General features: G+C 35.1%; 2 protein-coding genes across 2 annotated transcripts in view, besides 28 other annotated features; both read right to left on the reverse strand.

Moving 5' to 3' along the window:
• PVX_098582 (reticulocyte-binding protein 1 (RBP1), like) overlaps positions 1-7,705 on the reverse strand; it is a gene marked incomplete at both ends in the record, with an annotated part of 7,818 nt that extends 113 nt beyond the window's left edge. The window contains one exon of the mRNA XM_001614516.1: positions 1-7,705. This exon is cut by the window's left edge and continues 113 nt beyond it. Coding sequence (XP_001614566.1) covers positions 1-7,705 — 7,705 coding nt within the window.
• Positions 387-407: a microsatellite.
• Positions 3,210-3,232: a microsatellite.
• Positions 3,347-3,472: a microsatellite.
• Positions 4,157-4,182: a microsatellite.
• Positions 4,665-4,688: a microsatellite.
• Positions 5,373-5,416: a microsatellite.
• Positions 5,643-5,667: a microsatellite.
• Positions 6,213-6,241: a microsatellite.
• Positions 6,973-7,007: a microsatellite.
• A 1,045-nt stretch (positions 7,706-8,750) lies between the features above and the next one.
• Positions 8,751-8,775: a microsatellite.
• A 1,021-nt stretch (positions 8,776-9,796) lies between these two features.
• Positions 9,797-9,842: a microsatellite.
• Positions 9,843-10,092: 250 nt separating this feature from the next.
• PVX_098585 (reticulocyte-binding protein 1 (RBP1), putative) lies at positions 10,093-18,797 on the reverse strand (the record flags this gene model as incomplete). Its single annotated transcript, XM_001614517.1, has 3 exons — positions 10,093-16,781; positions 16,831-18,543; positions 18,746-18,797. 3 exons carry the CDS (start codon positions 18,795-18,797, stop codon positions 10,093-10,095), a joined length of 8,454 nt encoding a protein of 2,817 aa, XP_001614567.1.
• Positions 11,444-11,463: a microsatellite.
• Positions 11,464-11,505: a microsatellite.
• Positions 11,506-11,566: a microsatellite.
• Positions 11,535-11,555: a microsatellite.
• Positions 12,039-12,073: a microsatellite.
• Positions 12,252-12,287: a microsatellite.
• Positions 13,561-13,604: a microsatellite.
• Positions 13,603-13,626: a microsatellite.
• Positions 13,975-14,007: a microsatellite.
• Positions 14,097-14,116: a microsatellite.
• Positions 14,355-14,377: a microsatellite.
• Positions 14,383-14,442: a microsatellite.
• Positions 14,697-14,724: a microsatellite.
• Positions 16,191-16,219: a microsatellite.
• Positions 17,351-17,374: a microsatellite.
• Positions 18,098-18,130: a microsatellite.
• Positions 18,683-18,729: a microsatellite.
• Positions 18,798-19,233: the final 436 nt, after the last annotated feature.

Below are 19,233 nucleotides of genomic sequence, written 5' to 3' on the forward strand. Positions count from 1 at the left end.
TTTCGCTCTTTTTCCTTTTGTCATTTTCTAGTGCCCTTTCCACTATAAATTTGCTGTCTATTAAATCTTTGTTGTGAGTTTTTATGTAACTCATTTCTTTATCTATCTCATCGACAGAGTCGTACCTTTTTGACTGCACATTTTTGATGTCAATATTTTGGGATATATCTACCATTTGATCATATGTCCTGAATTTTTTTACAATTTCGTCAGTACTCGTGTTAACTTCTTCTAATTTTTCTCTCATATGATGTAATTTCTCCTCTTCAGATAATTTTTTTAATAAATATTCCTTCATTCTGTTTAAATGCGCAAGTATTTCTTTAATGTCCTTCTTCTTCAGGTCAATTCTTTCCAGCATGGCTTCATTCTCCCTTATATGATCAAACATATTTGCGTAGTCCCCTTTTGAGTCGTGTATCTTTTTCGCAACTGTCTTAGCCTGCTCCGTGAATTCGCTCATCGTATTTGTGTAATCTTCCACGAGTTGGCTTTTTCCTCCATTTATGCCATCGTTTTTGCCGCCACTTTCGTTCTGCATCATTTCTACTTCCTTCGACAAATTATTTGTTGCGTCCATTAAAAGCATGGCCTCGTGTTCATGCCTTTTCACGTCGCTATATTCACTGCTGTGATCATCATTAAGGTCAACCGCAATCATCCTAGCATTGATGTCGTCGAATATTTTATTTATTTTTTCCATATACTCCGGTGTGTATTTGGCGTAAAGATTATGCAGCTCAGTTTCGTGCAATTTTACAAAATTGTAAATACTGTGTAAGTTATTTTCTCTCTCTGACAGGGCTTTCCCTTTTTTATCCGTTTCGCCTCTAATCAATTGTGCTACCTGGTTGAAAAGATCGTGGCTTCCCTCGACTTCCCTCAATTTAGTGATATACATATTTTTATAACTCTGGTCCATTTGGACCTTTTTCGTCTTCAATTTGTTATACGTGTTGATCACGTCTTTTATCCGTTTCTCCAAAACAGGTTCGTCTACATCATCGTTTAAGTGGTATATTTCCTTTTTTATATCCTTCACGATTTTCGTTGCCTCCTGCTCTATTTCCATAAATTCATGGTAATACTTATCTGCATCCGGTGTGTTATCCACCAGGTTAACATTCTCAAATATGCCACCCTGAGTTTTGTGTAACTCAGAAACGAAATTAGCCAAATGTTGGTGATTTCTTTTTACATATTGGAAGCATTTTTTTGTGTTCTCTTTTTGTTCCCTAATCTCTACTAAGAATTTTGCAATTTTATTATTCAAAGAACTGCTGATTAAAAAGGTCCGATGCAGCTGACAATTATTTCCTAACTCTAGCAATTCGTCTAGCGTGGAATTAATTCCATTAATGGTTTCATCTATAACGTTTAGTTTGTCTATAATACCTTCAACGTCAGTTTTGTACTTCTGTGCAGTAGAAATTTCATCGCTTCCATCGTTAAAAGTCTCCCCGTTTTTATCCAAACTGGCTAACTTGTCTTTGTACATATTTGCATCATTTTTCATTTCATTTATATCTGCTTCTTTCGCTATTTGGGCCTTCTTCAACTTGTAGGTAGAAGAAATTTGCTTGAAATTCTCATGTTCTTCGTTATTTTCTAGTATATCATTATAATTATCATAATTATCATAATGGCATTTTACTTTATTCACACTTTTTAATTTATGTAATGCTTCCTCTATTTCGGCTAGCACGAATATGACCTTAAGTTTCGCTTCATTCTTTTTGTTTTTAAATTCATTTTTCAGCTTTGCCACGCTGTAAATGTGGTTCGCCTCAGTGGAGAGCCTTTCCCCTTCTATTTGTTTATTTTGTATACCTATTGACTCTTCTTCTATTTTTTCTACAATTTCCTTCGCCTCCTTTATTTTGCCAAAAATGTCTGACACTATACCCGGTTCTGCCTTTGCAAATGCCGCTTCGCTTAACTTTCCCGTGGACTCCATCCTAACATCGTCATCTAAGAAATAGTTCGCCAGTTGTATCATATTTTCGTATATATTTTCCGCTTCCTTCCTATGGTTCATATACTTTGCGTCTTTAATTTCGTTAACACTATTCATTGCCTTATTAAAAACATTGGCGCCGTTATTTACATCGTCCAGTACCTTTAAATCGGTGACGTCTTTTTTAACATTCTCCACATAGTTGCTGACTTTTGCATGATCTTCCGTAACTCTTTCCTTTGCACTGTTCAGCATTTCCATCATTTCGTTTAACAACCTTATGGACTCCTTTTTTTTCATGTCTCTCAGTACTTCTTTTGACTCTTCTTCCTTTTCTCCAAGGCTCATTTCTTCCATTTGCGCTTTCTCCCTCACCATTTTGACTTCATTAAATGTTACAGAGGGGTCCGAATTCTGGGATAAATATCCTTCTATCATTTTGTACAATTTCACAAATTCGTCAAAAATATGGTAAATTCGATCAGCATAGCGATATAGATATTTCATTATATCTGTTTCGTCTAAGTTGTCCAATTTGAATTTAAAAAATATGGATTTGGACGGATCCACCAAAGAGTTAACTTCCTTTTTGGTTAATTCCAATGCGGTCAATCTTCTGTCAGCATTCTCTTTTATCCCTTTCAATAATCCCACTTCGTATCTTTTTTTTTGTTCTTCCAATTCTTTTCCTACACTAATGATATCCCTATACATTTCAGCTAGCCTTTTTTCCTCACTTATCATACGCTGTTTTTCATTCTGAACATTTCTCAATGCTATTTTGTAGTTTTCCTCCGCCGCTGTCAAATTATCGAACGAATTTTCATTTCGCAGTTGAGAGATGTCTAGCGTTGTTTTCACGTAACTGCCAGCATTCCTTAAAAACTGCTCCATATTCTCTTCCACACTTTTTATACTTAACATAACGTCGTCCAATTTCTGTCTGTAATTTTTTATTTGTAGCAATGCGTTCATAGACTCTTCGTTAAGTTCTTTAGGCTGATCACCCTCAACAATGGATTGCTCCTTCATTTGTTTTACCTTTTGTTCTTGTTCGATGGACTCTTCCTTGGCCTTAACATCTACACGTTCCATTTCGTCCATTATTCCGTCTACTTCTGTTCTCAATTTCTCGCATTTTAATTTGACTTTTCTAAGTAGCGATTCGTTTAGCAGATCATTGATTAGTTTTTCATATCCCAAAATAGAGTAATAAAATTTTTTCGTTTGTTCCACATCCTTGTCAGCTTCATCCGTGTGTTGTTTCACTTTTGTCATATTTTCTTCCACCATATTTATCTCACTGTGTGATATTCTTTTGTGCTCACCGTCACCATGTTCTTTTAAGTAATCAAATTTTGCTTTTCCCCCCTTTGCATTCTCGAAATGTAGAAGACAATTTTCTTTGCCCTTTTCTGCATTTGTTAAAAATGTGCTTGTGTCTTTTATTTCATTCAAAATTACTTTTCTTATTTCTTCAATTTCTTTGATGATATGATCTGCCCCCTCGTCATCCACATCTGTCTTGATTTTTTCCTTTAACTTCTTTGCTTCCTCAAATCGTATCTTCACATGGTCAGTGGCATCTTCAATTTTTAGCAATTCCATTTTTACCAATTCGACATATTTATGAGCATCATTTACATTCCTTAAGATAAAGTTAATAACACTGTTATAACTCTCTGACAGTATTAGTTCTTTCATTTCTTTAATTGTGTTCAGTGCCTCGCTTACGTGGTTACTATTGCTTGTGGCTTTTTCCAAATGTGCGTAAACCTGTTCTTTAATTTTTATGACTTCACTTATGACATCAGTAGTGGCAGCTTCTCCTCTCAGTTTGGTGGACAACTCTTCAATTTGCTTTATTTCCTCCCCTTTTTCTTCAGCATCGTGAAGATGTTTTTCGCAGTTCGTGGTGGTTAATTCTTTGTCGATAGGATCTCCCGTTTCTTTTCTTATCCCTTCAATTTGTTTAACAATTGCGCTGATCTGTTGTGTTTGCTCTTCCGCCTCATTCCTCTTCTGAGTAATTCTTTTTAAAAATTGCTCAATTAATTTTCTCTCGTATGCGAATTGAACCTTGTTTACATTTTCTTCAGTGTTCCTTATTTCGTCCCTCTCTTTGAACATCTCAGTAGGTATCTTTTTTAATTCTTGATAAGTACCTTTCATTTGTCTTATCACATCAAGCAAGAGAGTAACGTCACTTCCTTTATTCGTGTCTTTGTTGTTTAAACTATCCGATTGTTCCTCGAATTTAGTCAGTTTTCTGCTATACTCATCAATTCGTTCCTTAATTTTTGGAATAGTGTCTTCATTTATATTTTTTATTTCATTCTCATTGTCCGTAACTTTAGCGTTTTTATAATCCTGGTTCAGTTCGATAGTTTCTACGCTTTTTTCTATTCCCTTTAGAGATCTCTCCATTTTGTCTTTCTCCTCCCTTGTGTTATGAACCAACTCTTTTATAAGGTTATATATTGATTCCAAGTACATGCGCGAATTGGCTAAAATTAGTTTAGCCTTATTGTCGTTGAATGCATTATAATGAGCATTTAATTCGTGGACTTCCGTTTTAATTTCTTCCCAGTCATTTACCTTTTCTAGAGAATAGTGCACAGGGTATTCTTGCCTCTTTTCGTGCAAATCGCTTTTTGAATCTCTGTAGAATTTATTCAAATCTGTTGATTTTTTGAGCAAATCATCCATGTGAGTTTCATCTAATTTGCTGTTTACACTTCCTAGTTCTGCTTTCAACTTATCTAGTAGTGCCACTTTTACAGCTTCACTTATCAGCTGGTCTGCTCCAATGTCATCAATTTCTTTTTGCAGTTCGCCCTTTAACGCGACTGTTTTGCCTTTTAAACTGTTGATCGATACATTGATGCCTTCACATTCGTTTATGCTCCTGTTTAAGTGGTTATGAAAATGTATGGTTTTGTTTAAACTTTCGAATATTTTGATGGTCTTAAGTACAGATTCAGTCCTTCTCTTGAAGCTGTCCTCTTGAACACTCATTTTTTTATTCATCATTTCGCGCTGAACAGTTTGTCTTAATGTTTCCACTCGTTTTACGTAATCGCTATCATCAAGTAAAAGAAAATGCTTCTCCAAATCACTGTAAGATTTTAAAAGTTTCTCCATATTAGTCACCACACCCTTAACGTGGTCTATTTTTTGTGACAATTCGAATTTCCTCTGCGAAAAAGTGCCCCTCAGTTTTTCGAATCCTGCGCAATTGTACGTGTCTTTCAGAGCTTCTCCATCCACTTGTAACGTGTTGAAGTGTTCTTCCTCCTTTTTCAAAGTTTTTCCCATACACTGTTCTAATATTTTTTCTTCCCTTTCGTATTCCTCCATATTTCTCACCAAATCAGCATATTCAGTTTTAAATGTTTTCAAAGAGTCTGCCATTTTTTTGTATAGATCTTCGCTCTTCTTCTTAACAAGATCATTTTTAAGTTTTTCTGTATTGTTCTCTTCTGCGCTTAACTGATCATAGGCATTTATCAATTTTTCATGAGTCAGGGTGTCTAAATTGGCATGAGCCACTCTTACTTCGCTGAGATATTGTTCCACTTGGTCAATTTGTTTAGCGGAAAACGTTTCGCCTACAATTTTTCTCTTTTCACGAACAAACGTGCCCACCGTTTCGATAAGATCATATACGTCTCCGCTGTACAATGTTTTAAATATCGAATTAATATCATCATTGGCTTTGTTCTTTTTACTTATGAATTCTTCCAAATTGGCATTCGACCCTCCATTCAGTAACTCGTTAATCGTGATGACATCTTGATTCGCTTTATCTCTTAAAACGATGACTTCCTTTAATTTGTGCATTTTCTTTATCATGTCTTTAATTTTTTCGTTAATTTCTTCCATGTACTTTGCAAGCTTCTCTTCCTTTTCCTTCAATTCGTCCACCTCAGAAGTGTTGTCCACATTTATTACAATTTCAACAATGTTATTTTTCGAACGTACCAAATTCCCATGCACATTTTTCAAAGTAGCAATATTTACCTTTAGAACATTCCGCTCTTTATTAATTTCAGAAATTTCTTCCAACAGTAAATTTCCCTTTGTTATGCTATCCCCGTACTGAGCTATTTCGTTTAATTTATTTAAATGATTAGTTTTGTTCACATGAAACAAATTATTATATAAGTGATCGATTAGCTGTGCCATGTTTAATATTTCCCCCCTCGCTTCTTCTTGTTGACTAAACTCAGTTTGTAATTCTTCCATAGGAGGCTTCGTTTTTATTTCTGGATACCTTTTAAAAAAGTCTATTTTTTTTTTATTTTCCTCAAGTATTTTTTCTGCATTTTGGACAATTCCTTCTGACGACTTAAGAATTTTATTACTTTCCTCCTCGACAAATACAGAATTGATTAATTTATGAGCTTCATCTTTTAACTTTTCCATAATTGTAGAAAATAAATCGTTAGACCTTTTTATCCTTTCTTCGTACATTTTTTTAATTGGAACATTCAAAATCATTATATGGTGAAACACACAATAGTTGTTGATTAGTTCCTTTGTACTGTTTACAATTTTATCCTCCTTCGTATGAAATAAAATCCCATTTTCCTTTATGTCCATCAGAACTTTATTCGCGTCATTTATTAGCGATCTGTTTATCACATACACATAGTTAAGGTCATTTACTTCTTCTCCTAGTAACTTCAAAAGGTAGACATTTTCTGCAATGTCTATATTCTCCCTTTCTGCAAGTTCTAATATTTTGTCCAGAGAATTATAATCGTTAATACTTTTAACGATAGTGACAACTGACTCGTCCGTAGTCTCTGAAATGTTCTTTATATATTTGTTAAGAAGACGAGCATAATTCATAATGTAAGCATTACACTGGTGCGTGCAGCTGGATTGCTTCAAATGCTCATATGCCTTGTTTCTAATTTCATGTACAATAGGTTTTATATCATCATTATACTCTTTCATGTACTTTTCATATTGCTCCTTTGCTAATTCTAATTTTTTTACATTTTCAGCTTCTTGCTTCAATTCGGTAGAACCCTTTTTATGAATTTTTACGATAGCATCCATTTTTATCATTTCATTTTTCGCTCCAATGAACTTTTTCATCAGTGCGTCTAATCTATTTGTGTAATCTGTGACTTTTTTATCCATCTCCTCATCGTAGAACTTGTGGTATTCTTTCCCCTCTGGAATGAGGTTCCTAATTTCTTTAAAAGACTGCAGATTAACATAATCAACCTCCATCAAGAAATATGGATTAGATTCTTTCAGTTTATTTACATAATCTTCTAAAACGATTTTATATTTCGATACCGATTCTGCGTTCTCCACATCAGGTATTTCACTTTTCTCCAATTTGCCTGAATCTTTATCGGTGTCACTACCCCCTCCGTCGGTTCTTAAAACCACTTCATCTCCACCACCGTCAGAGGGTTCATTTTTCAGACTAGCATTTCCTAAGCTTATAAATGAAGCACTATCAGATTCGATTATTCCTGTTGGGTCCTCCCTATTAACTTTGCTAATTTCTTTATCAAACTGCTGTACACTATCTGTTTCCAGACTTTTAAAGCTCTTCTTTTTCACGTCCTTATGCTTGAACTTTTTGTTTCTCTTCAAATTCGGATCGAATGATAAAAATTTCGAGTCTTCAAAATGTTTCTTTATATTATGCAACGTGTTTTTCCCTCGATTTAAATCTACAAGTGGGCGGAAAATTGGAAAATAGTTTTCCAAGGAGGACATGCTTTTCTACAAAATGGAGCGTGCCAGGGAGACGAATGCGCACCAGGTTACGCATACACACATGCGCGCCCATGGGCACCCATATTGCTGTTACCAAGAGATGCAAGCCATAGACCAAAGAGGGCTGTCCAATAAATTGGCTTCTTCATATTTTAAAAAGAAACACTGAATCCTTTTTCCTTTCCCCTTTTTACGAATTTAAAGCAGTACAGTATGCTTTTCACAAATAAGTGCAACTATTCATTATTTAAAACTTTGCATGAAACACTGCTCACGCTCTTGCCTTTTCGGTTGCATTTTCATCTCGACATATTTTCCCTCATGTGTAATTTTTGTTTTATAAAGGATACTCGAAAGGGAAAAGGGAGGCAAAACCATAAGTGTGTACTTAAATGGGTAAAAACAGAAAAAAAAACGCCTGTATGTTACACACGGGAAATTAAAAACTGTTCCATAACGGCGCTCCAAAACTATAAATTCTAAGTGTACCATAAACTGTTGAATAAAATGAGATTGCTTTTTTTGTGTACTTAACTTTAAGGTGCTTCCTAAAAAAGGAGTTTCCCCTTTTTTTGGGGGGGGGAGGAAAGGGAAGGGAAATTATAGATGTGTGCCATGCAAAATATTCACAAATGGGGGCATTGCTCCGCAACATGTGAGAGCAAACGTGGGAGCAAAAATGAGAACAAAAATGAGAGCAAAACACCCGCTCAGTAATTAGCTGAACGCATTGTTACCTGGAGGCACAATAAACATAAGCACGCGGATTAAACACAGATCGCGCGAAATTTACACGATTTTTCTTGTGAACGTGTTTGAAAAATGAATTCTTAAAAACCCTAAACTAGGGGCGAATTTTATTTCGTTAGTTATCTCGTGAAATAATATTTACAAACCATTTTCACGAGAAAATAGTGATAGTAATAGCAATAATAATAATAGTCGAATATCATTGAGGCAAATTAAAAATCACCCCGCAGCTTCACATTTTAATTAGAACAAGGCTAACTATATCCCCACACTTAGGCTAAAAAAATAGGGCTAATCCACGTTTACGCAATTTATGTGTGCCCCCAATTGAAGTGAAAATTGGCGAGATAGCGCGTAGCCATTAAGCCGCTTATACACACACATGGGTAAATGTGTGCGTATATATATGCATGCCTAATTTTATGTTTGCCTTTATTTTTCCCCTTGCGCAATTTAGTGTATTCAACCTTTACAACAAGGTATAATCCCCCGCGTGCGCGAAAATTAACAGCCATCCGTACCTTTTACAAGGCGTTCCAAAGCTTCTTCCCCATACCCTTACACAACATCAGTCAAAGTAAAATTATTCATTACAGAAAATTGCTATAACTTACTTTTACAAAGTAGATTTTTCGTGATAATAAATAAAATAACAAATTATGTACGTTTTATCTTTATAAATAGTTTTACTTTTTTTTTTTTTTTTTTTCTTTCCTCCATAATTTTTCCGCCGTTCTTGTTACACACTGCAATATACCTTTTAGTTAACCTTTCCATCTTATCATTTCAAAGTAGCAAAATGAAACAATAGAGTTTTCTTCATTATGAATGCAAACATGTAACGCGTTAAATATGTAAGAATTGATGTTTGCGGGGGTGCCACAATGAACTTTTCATGTTTATCATTATAAACACACTTTGAGTTTTTCCTTTAATTATTTACTTTTTTTTCTACACGTTTCTAGCCGCAGGAGGGGTATATTAACTCTAGTGGCTTTCGATAAATTCAAGTAAAAAACGGTTAACGCAAATTCACCGGTAAAAGGATGCCACGTTATGTTCTATTACACTAAATTATATTTTTTCCACGTTGGCCAAAATTTAATGGGAATTAAAGCAACACCCTCATGACCATGCTTGTTGCCGAAATTTTTTCACCATTTCGAATCCCCTTTTTTGTTTTATTTCAAGCCCCCCTTTTTTTCAATTTTCCTTTAACGTATTTCATTTTATACAATTCCATTAAAGAAATACAAACTAGAACACATGCTTATACGTTTTTCCCAGTGGAAATCCCGGAACACTTTTAAGAACCAAAAATGTTTAATAGAAAACCAAAGAGGCGTTCAAACGATTCGCTATTTCTTTGGATATAAACTGATTCTATTTCGAAAATGTTCGTTCCACATTATTTACAAAAAAAAAAAAAATGGCAAATGTTATTTTCAACAAATGTTAAAAATATAGAATAAAGAAAAAAAAAAAAAAAAGGAAGTAATGTCTACATGCATGTGTACATATGGACATCCGTACGTGTAAGTACCCATACGTATACCTACCAGCATGGAGAAGATACTTAATTAGTGCCCCTTTAGAAAGGACGCCAAATTAGAGCGCACCAATGTACTCTCCAATTTTTAATACTCAATATCAACAAAAGAAACATCAATGATTTCTTCTTTGTTTTCTGGGTTCATGCTCTTTTTAACTTCAAACACCCTATCGTCTTCCACGCCATTATTAAGCTCCTCTTGGTCATCTTTCTTATGTGCTATAATAGCCCCTATAACTGCGCTCGTACACAGTAAAACGAATGCTCCTGCATATTTGACATTATTAAAATTGAACTTGCCGTTCAAAATATCTGCTTCATCGCTGGAATTTGACGTATCCTGATAGGTACCATCCTGGGTGTTCTCTGTATGCATATCAGGTTCATCACTTCTGGTAGTGTCATACCCTAGAAGGGTATTGTCATTCATCTCGGTTTCTTCCATAGGTGCTGTAGTTTCCTCCTCTTCTAATTCATGTGCCCCTTTTGCCGAGCTAGTAGAATCTTCATCTGCACCTGCATCGTGTGTTAAACCTGTTTCATCCGAGTCTGATTCTTTTCCTTCACCGATGGATCCCTCCGAATGAGTTGTTTCACTTTGCGTGGGATCATTATTCATGCTCATTTCTTGCACACGTGCCCTTTCTTCCTCTTCTCTTCTATTATTTTCACTAGTTCTCAAAGCCCTAGCTGTCTTTTCCTTTTCTATAGCGCTCTTTTTAGAATTCATTTCTGATAATATGCTTTCACTATCCTGTACTAGTTGGCCTATTTCTCGAAGCTTTACTTCTAATTGGCGAATTATTTCATTCGCTTCATTCATGTACTTCTCTGCAGATTTATATTCATTTGGATTTCTATCTGCAGACATCTGACTGAAGATCGCGTCCATATCTCCCCTCTTCTGAATGGCAGCTTCTAAAACACTATTAAGTATTGTATCATCATCTTTTATTTGTTTAGCATCCCTGTTTATTTCGTTCGCTTCTCTCTCCAACTCATAAATGGAAGTGTAATTCATCATTTTGCTTTTTTTCTCTAGAAGGTTTTTAGACATCATTTCCATTTTTTGATCAATTTCATAACTACTCAGTGTCTCTGTCACGTTACGCTTAATCTCATCTAAGTGTTCCCCTATTTTGAGCAGCCTTTCCTGTTCATATAAATCGTTCAATATAGATTCTTTTTTCTTCTTTACGTTTTCAAAGTATTCGATAATACTTACTTTTTTGAGAAAAATATTCTGTAGCATATCATCGTTTTGTTTTATATTTTCCAGGATCTGTTCATACTCCGTTTTGGCTTGTACTAACTTATTGGTGATCTTTTCTATATAATCGTTTACTCTGTGTATCGTTTCTGTGTTTACTTCCATTAAATTGTAATTGTTTTCCTTTTTAAAAATTTCAATGTCATCCATTAGCGCGTTCGTTCTGTCGATTAAAATGGAAAATTGCTTCTTGTGCTCTTCCACGATTTGGTAATTATCGCCATAATCACGGTCAATTTCTTCCAGCGTTTTCACCTCAGCTTCAATAACGCTGTATATGTTGTTAATATTTTGCACACTTTCTGGGGTGTATTTAAGGCCATTTTTAATCATCTCAGCTTCCATACTGTGCATATTGTCGTTCACGCTTTTTAGTTTCTTTTCTTTCTCCAGCAAAGACTTATTATTCGTTTCATTCATTCCTTTGTGTAATTCTATCATGGGCTTAAACACGTCAGTGCTGTGTTCCATTTGCTTCAGCTTAGTTTCACTTATATTTCTGTACAGTTCATCCATTTCTCTTTTTTCCTCGTTCAGCTTATCATAAAGTGCCAGCACATTTTGGACGCCTCCCTCTACAATGCTAATATCGCTATTTTGGTGGAATAAATATAATTCCTTTTTTATATCCCTTATCGCATTTAAAGACTCCTTTTCGTGTTTCGCAAAATTCACGGAATATGTGTCTGCATTTTGCACAATTTCGGATGCGCTGCTAAATGTAAGCTTACTACCGTAAAACCCTTTCAACGTTTCGACATAACCGTCTGTGGAGGACGAATTGTCTTTAATGTAGTCTACACACTTTTCCGTGTTCTCCTTTTCTTTATTAATCATTATTAACTTTTTGGACGTTTTCATATTCGCAGTATAACTGATCAGGGAAATCCAGTGGGCCTGACAGTTTTTTCCCAATTTGTACAACTCATCAATAGTTGAGTTCATTTCGATAACCTTCGAATCTATTGTGCTTATCTTTTCGCTAATATTTCTCATTTCTTCATTGGATCTTTCCAATTTTTCAATGTCTTCTTTGGATTCCCCGGCTGATACGACTATTCCTTCTAACTGTGTTATGGAGTTACTATAGGTGTTCATTTCGTTCTCCATTTCTTGCAACCCTGATTCTTTCGGCGCTTCGCTTTTCTTATCCCGGTAGATGGTAACCATTTTTTTTAAATTTTCAAGCTCCTCTGTATTGTCTAGTAACCTATGGAAATTTTCAAAGTGGCATCTTATTCCTTCCACTTGACTCAGTCTCTTCAATGCTTCCCTTACCTTTTCCGAAACGACCTCTTCTTTGTTCTTGGCTTCTTCCAACTTTTCGTTAAATTCATTTTTTAGTTTTATCACATTATAAATATCAGTGGCATCCTTAGCTAGCTGTTCACTTTCTCTTTCCTTTTGTATTACATCATTTGAATCCTGTTCTATTTTTTTTAAAAGTTCATTCGAATTGGATATTACCGAAAAGATCTCCAACTCTAAGTCTGTCTTAAAATTGGATTTCATTTCCGCATTGAATTCCATTCCTGATGAAATTTTAGCCTCATCGCTTAGGAAATAATTTGCCAGAGTTACCATACTTTCATACATGCTATTCGCGTCTCTCTTATAGTCTGCATGTTTCGACTCTTTAACCTTTTTAACTATACTAACTACATTGTTTAGCACGCTCGAACATTCGCTTATATCATTCAGTGTTTTCAGCTCATCAACAATTGTCTTCATATCCTGTACAAGCTGACTAACACTCGTATGGTCTCTTTTCATACCTTCATATTCGGCACTCACCTTTTTCATCATTTCTTTTAGCAGTTTTAACGATTCCACCTTTTTAATATCATTCAGCAGTTTGATCGCTTCCTCCTCTCTTCTTCTGAGATGTTCTTCTTCCTTCTCTGCTAGTTCCCTTAAACTTTGGGCCTTCTCAAACGTCACAGAATAATCTGTAGCATTGGACAAATGGGTTTCTATCAAATTGTACGATTTGGTAAATTCACCATGAATTTCATTCATTTTAACAGCGTAATTTTTTAAATCGCCGGTCATGTCATATTCCTTTAATTTTAATTTAATAAAAATAGACGTGCTTGGATCCAGCAAGGCGTTTATTTCGCTTCTTACTAATTCGAAATTACTCTTCCTCTTATCCGCATTTTCTTTAATCTTTTGTAGTAACCCTTCTTCATATTGTTTCTTCATTTTTAGCAAGTCATTTTCTATGTCAGTTATTTTTTTGTCTATGTCGGTCAGACTTCCTTCTTCCACATTAATACGACTCATTTCATTTTGAACGGTTTCCAAATTTTTCTCATAACTTTCCTTAGCCGCTTTTACTTTGTCTAGCGATTTTTCGGCACCCAATTCGCTTATAGGCAAAACGGACTTCATCGATTTATCAGCCGAATCGAAATATTGAAGTGCATTTTGTTTCACCCTTCCAATGTTTGACAAAACGCTGTCAAGCTGTTGTCTGCAATTATCTATTTGTAATAACGACTTCGTGGAAACATCGTTAAGTTGCGAGGATTCCTTTTTCTCAACTTTGGCTTTTTCCTTCAATTCGCTTATTTTTCTTTCATTCTCACTCACTCGCGCTTTAATTCTACCATCTACGGTTTTAATTTGGCCGAATATTTGCTCCGCTTCATCATTCTTTTTTTCACACTTCACTTTCACTTCTTTCATTAACGATTCGTTAAACAGGTTGTCCATCTTCGTTACATAAGCTACGATGGATTCGTAAAAGGCTTTAGTTTTGTCTACCTGTGCTTCTACTGTGTGAAAGGCGTGCTCAGCTTTGCTAACATAGTTACCTACCTCCTCCATTTGGCTATCCGTTATGTTGGCCTTTCCTCCATCCCCATTATTTTTTAAATACTCAATTTTTTTCTTCCCCTCTTTAGCATTTTCCATATGTGAAGAGCACATTTGTTTAAACTTCTCTGACTCTTCCCAAAATGTTAGTGCACTTTCTTTCATCTTTAAAATTTCTCTTTTGATTCCCTCAATTTTTTTTACCTTATCATCTATGTCACTGTAGTCTAAATCTTTGACAATTTGTTCCTTTAACTTCTCTGCCTCCGCAAATCTGGCACTTGCGTTTTTCTCTTCACCTTCAGCCTTTGTAAATTCCCCATTGGCTAGCTGACTAAAACGGACAGACTCGCTGGAATTTTTCTTTACATATTCTAAAATGCTGCTATAATTCGTTGATATCAACAATTCGATAACGCCTTTAAGCTCATTCAGCTCTTTGCTTATACCAGCATTGCCTTGTATAGCACTTTGCAAATTCATGTTAACCTGCTGAACTAGTTTTTTCATTTCATCCAATGTCTCCAGACTTTTCGCCTTCTCCCTCAACTGAATTGAATCTTCTTCATTTCGTTTTATTACATCCTCATACCCCTTTGCATTCTCTAAATGTTTTGTAATACTCGTTGTGACTAATTCATTTTGTGAATCATCACTTGTTTCCTGTATCAATTTTTCAATTTTAGTTTTGAGAGAATTCATTTCTTCAACAACCTTTCCAGCTTTGTCCTTTTCTACTGTAATCCGTTCTAAAACGTGCCCAATAATGTTCCTCTCAAACTCTAATTCTACTTTGTTTGCTTTTTCATTTGCATCCTTCAATTCGTTTACTGTTCCTTCCTTTAGTTCCTCCGCTATCTTCTTCAACTTTTCATAAATATCCCTCATTTGTCCCTTTGTCTTATTTAGCTCTTCCAGATCGTGTTCGTTTTCCTTTCCCTTGGCATTGCTCTTTAAAGTGTTTGCTGTGCTCTCCAGTTGGGTCATTTCGCTGACGTGTTTGTTGATCACTTCCTTGAGCTTGCTCATGGATCCCCTTATGGCTTCTAATTGCTTCTCATTTTCTGGATTTTTAACCTTTTTGTAATCTTCATTCTGTTCAACGAGGTTTAGTTTATCTTCTACTTCCTTTACGGACTTCAAAATTTCATTCTTATTGCTCGTTATTCCATGAGCAACAGTATTTATATGGCTATGCATTGCCTCTATATAAGTGACAGAGTTATTTTTAAATAGCGTAACTTTATTTTCGCTAATCACCTGGTAATTAACATTTAGTTCGTCTACTTCCCTTTTGATGTCTTCCCATTCGTCAATTCTATTCAACGGATCTTGTGGCCCCTTTTGGTCTTTGCTCAAATGAATTTTCGACTTCGATTCTGAGTAAAACTTCAGCAGATCTTCTTTTTTAGTGTCTAAACTGTTTAGTCTACCATCGTTCAATTTCTCGTTTATCTTTCCCATTTTGTCTCTTAAGCTTTTTAAAAGTAACGCAGTGGTATTTTCGCCCACCACTTTATCGCCCTCCGTTTCGGCAATTTCCTTTTGTACCTCTTCTCGTAGAGTTTTTATTTTGCTCCTCAAAAGATCAATATCTGTGTTATATTTTTTGCAGTTGTTTATGCTACCATTTAAACGTTTAAGTGAATCTATTGCCTTACTTAAACTTTGAATAGTTGAGACGGTATTTTCCACTGCACTGGTTTTCTCTTTGAATTCTGTCTCGTACTGGTCTATTTTGTCCCTCAAACTATCACTAACAATCTTTTCCTTTAACGCTTTAGCCGTTGACACTTCATTCTGATCGCCAATGAGGGAGAAATATTTTTCAATAACCCCGTAATAGTTTAATTGGCTCTCAATTTTATTTATGACTTCCCTCATGTTGGTAATTTCTGCTGATATTTCACCTTTCCGTCTGGAAAAATTATTCTTATGTTTAGTGTATTCTTGCTCTTCTGTTTCTTCCCTGGATAGATCTTCTTCTACGCTTTCATTTTTAAAATATTCCTCCTCCTTTTCGGATCTATTTTGCTTATGCTTTTCTATCGCGTCTCCCTCCTGATTGTACTGCTGCATGCTGTTTTGCAACGCTTCAAATTTTGTGGAAAACGCATCCGAAAATTCTTTCATTTTTTTATGAACATTTTCGAATTGTTTTTGCGCAATTTCTTTTTTGATCCCTTCAGCATTAGTCACTTCTGCACTCATTTTGGTGTACACATCTGTCAGCTTGTCATCGCTAACAAAATTTAATTTAGCAAAAGTTTCTTTGGCATCCTGTAGCTTCTCTTCCATTTCTTCATCTTTTAGCATCTCCAGAGTGCTTTCTTTATTTTCGGTTACAAATTTTTCAACTTCTTCGATGAGAGCATTTATATCTTCCCTATACACAGAATTATATAGAGCATTAATGTCATTGTCCGCCTTCTCCTTCTTAGCGCTAAACCCCTCCATATTGTCATACGATGCTGTGTTGAGCAATTCATTCATTTCGGTGAAGTACACACTTGATTTCCCTTTTAAGGAGAGAAGTTCTTTTAAATAATGCACCTTTTTCGCCATCTTGTCTAATATCTCTTTGATCTGTTCTTCATGTAAATCACGCGCAGATTCCCCATCCTGTAATCGATTTATTTCTGTGACGCTTTTTTCAAACTCTATCTTCAGTTCATATATTTTTTCTTTCAAATTCTAATATTCCTTTGTAAAATTTTTCCACTGTTTGTAAACTTTCATCTATTTTGGTTTTCTCAGTGTTAATTTTTCTTATTTGCATCAAATAAAAATTTACTTTTGATGTGTCGTTTTCTAGTTGTCCTATATCATTTAATTCCGTTTCATACGTTTCTTTTAAGTTTTCGTATATATTTTTATATCTATTAGAAATGAACTCCGAATTGTTTACTATTTCATCTTTATATTCATTCATTTGGTCTATAAGGTACTGAAGATCGTTTATCTTATCAGCTATTGTTTCGTCCTCACTTTCTGGAATTTCGTAGTATATCTGTTCATTTTTTTCGTATATATCTTCAGCGTCATCTTTTACTTTTTCCGCTTCGGTTTTAATTTTATTGCACTCCTCTTGATTAAATGTCGACTCCTGCAGCGCAGTAGCACTTTTTCCTAACGTGTCTATAATGGTAGACAGTAGTTCATTAGATTTTATTACCTTACTTTCATATGCTTTCTTAATTGGTTCGTTAAGCGTTTTTATGTATTGAAAAATGCAGTAGTTGTTTGCTAGCGCTTTGGAATTATCTTCAAATTTTTGTAAATCTATTTCTGCAGATTCGTCCTCTTCATTTATGGATTCTAATTTTTTGGCTGCATCGTCAATTAACGTACTGTTAATGACATACAAATGGGAAACTTCACTAATTTCTTCTCCTAACAGCTTCAGCGAATTAACAGTTTCTTGAATGTCTATACCTAGTTCGTTAGATTCTGATAAAATTTTATCTAGCACTGTATAATCGTTAATGCTCTTCGGAATGTACATATATGCTTCCATTTTATACTGATCTGAACTTGATATAAAATTCTTGCGCATTGTATTATATTTCTGCACATATTCCCCACAGTTATCCTTACAGTAGGAATCCTTCAAAACTGAAAAGGCATTATTTTTTATATCATTTAATTTGGGCTTTAATACTCCCTTATACGATTCTAGATGTTTTGCATAGGCTTGAGATACTGCTGAGAGTTTTGTTTCCTTATCACCCAACGTCTCTGTTTCTATGGACTTCCTCTTGGCATAATTAATCTCATACTCTAATATGATCATTTGATCTTTTTCAGATATGCATGAATCCATTAACGTTTTCAACGAATTTGTGTATTCTGTAACTTGCTGTTTAAGTGTTTCCTCATAGTAGGTATGGTATTGACTGTCCTTTGGAATCAGCTCCAGAATTAGATTAAAAAATTGTAAGTCAACAAAATCAATCTCCATGTCAAACACTAGGTTATACTTATCATTTTCTTTCAGTTTCTCGCTCATATCAACTATAGAATTGTACATTCCCTCCAAATCGTCTGATTCTCCCCCTTCTTGGCTTTGCACAAAAGAGCTTAGGACACCCTGTATTTTCTCATTTTCTTTTCCCTTTTCCGTGCTCTCCCGCGTAGTACTATGTGGTGTACTTTCTTTTACATGAACGCTGTATGATAAACTTTTTCCATCGACATGACCGTTTAAGTTAACAAACGATGAATCATGAGACGGACGTGATCCTTCAGCGTCTTTTCCACTTGCGTTATCTGTTTCTTTAACATACGCTTTTTGGCTTAGAAAGTTCGAAATTTTCGCGTTCCTTCTTTTCACCCTATTATGTTTCGACTTTTTATTTTTCTTTAAATTAGAATCCAGCGAAAAGAAGTTTACTTTCCCTTCGCTATTCCTTATGTCTTCTTCTGCATTTTCTCCGTGCCCTGCACCTAAATGGGGGGTCAAAGGGGGAGTACATAAAGCACGTACATAGGAGAGGTGCGTAGTAAATGGTACATAGGAAATGGTACATGAAGAAAAGCCCCCAAGTGGGAAGATATAGATAATCCCACTCAGCGCAAATAACCAAAAATTACAAATTTACACCATCACGCATAAGTACACATGCACGTACACACTCATGTGTGTTACCTAAATAGTTGAACAGGCAAAGAAGCGCTGCTAGGCAAATCCCCCTTTTCATGGTTTAAACAGATCCAGTGACTCCCCTTTTTTTTCTTTTTTTCCGTGCCTTTAAACGTTAAAATGAACGCATCCTTTTATTAGTAGATTTGCGCCGTTGCTCAGCTTATCTGCCTTCCTGAGATGTAAGTATAAATATATATATATATATATATATATATATATATGTACTCTTTTGCGCGTTTTTCTCCTGTGCGAAAGAAGGCTTTGCACATTCGCGGCAAGATCAAAAGTTTAACTTACCAAACGACAAAATTCAAACGATGCGAATTCGATAGAAACAATCAAAACAGGGAAAACAAATATACAACTTAGAATAGCGCTATAGGGTCATATTTTGTGACTTTTTTTTTTTTTTTTACAACAAAAACTTTTTTGTGCACAGATTGGGAACATCTACACTAAACATTCGCCTAAGCATTGCAAAAAAAACAAAA

The sequence above is a fragment of the Plasmodium vivax genome, chromosome 7, assembly GCF_000002415.2.
Source record: "Plasmodium vivax chromosome 7, whole genome shotgun sequence".
Lineage (NCBI taxonomy): Eukaryota > Apicomplexa > Aconoidasida > Haemosporida > Plasmodiidae > Plasmodium > Plasmodium vivax.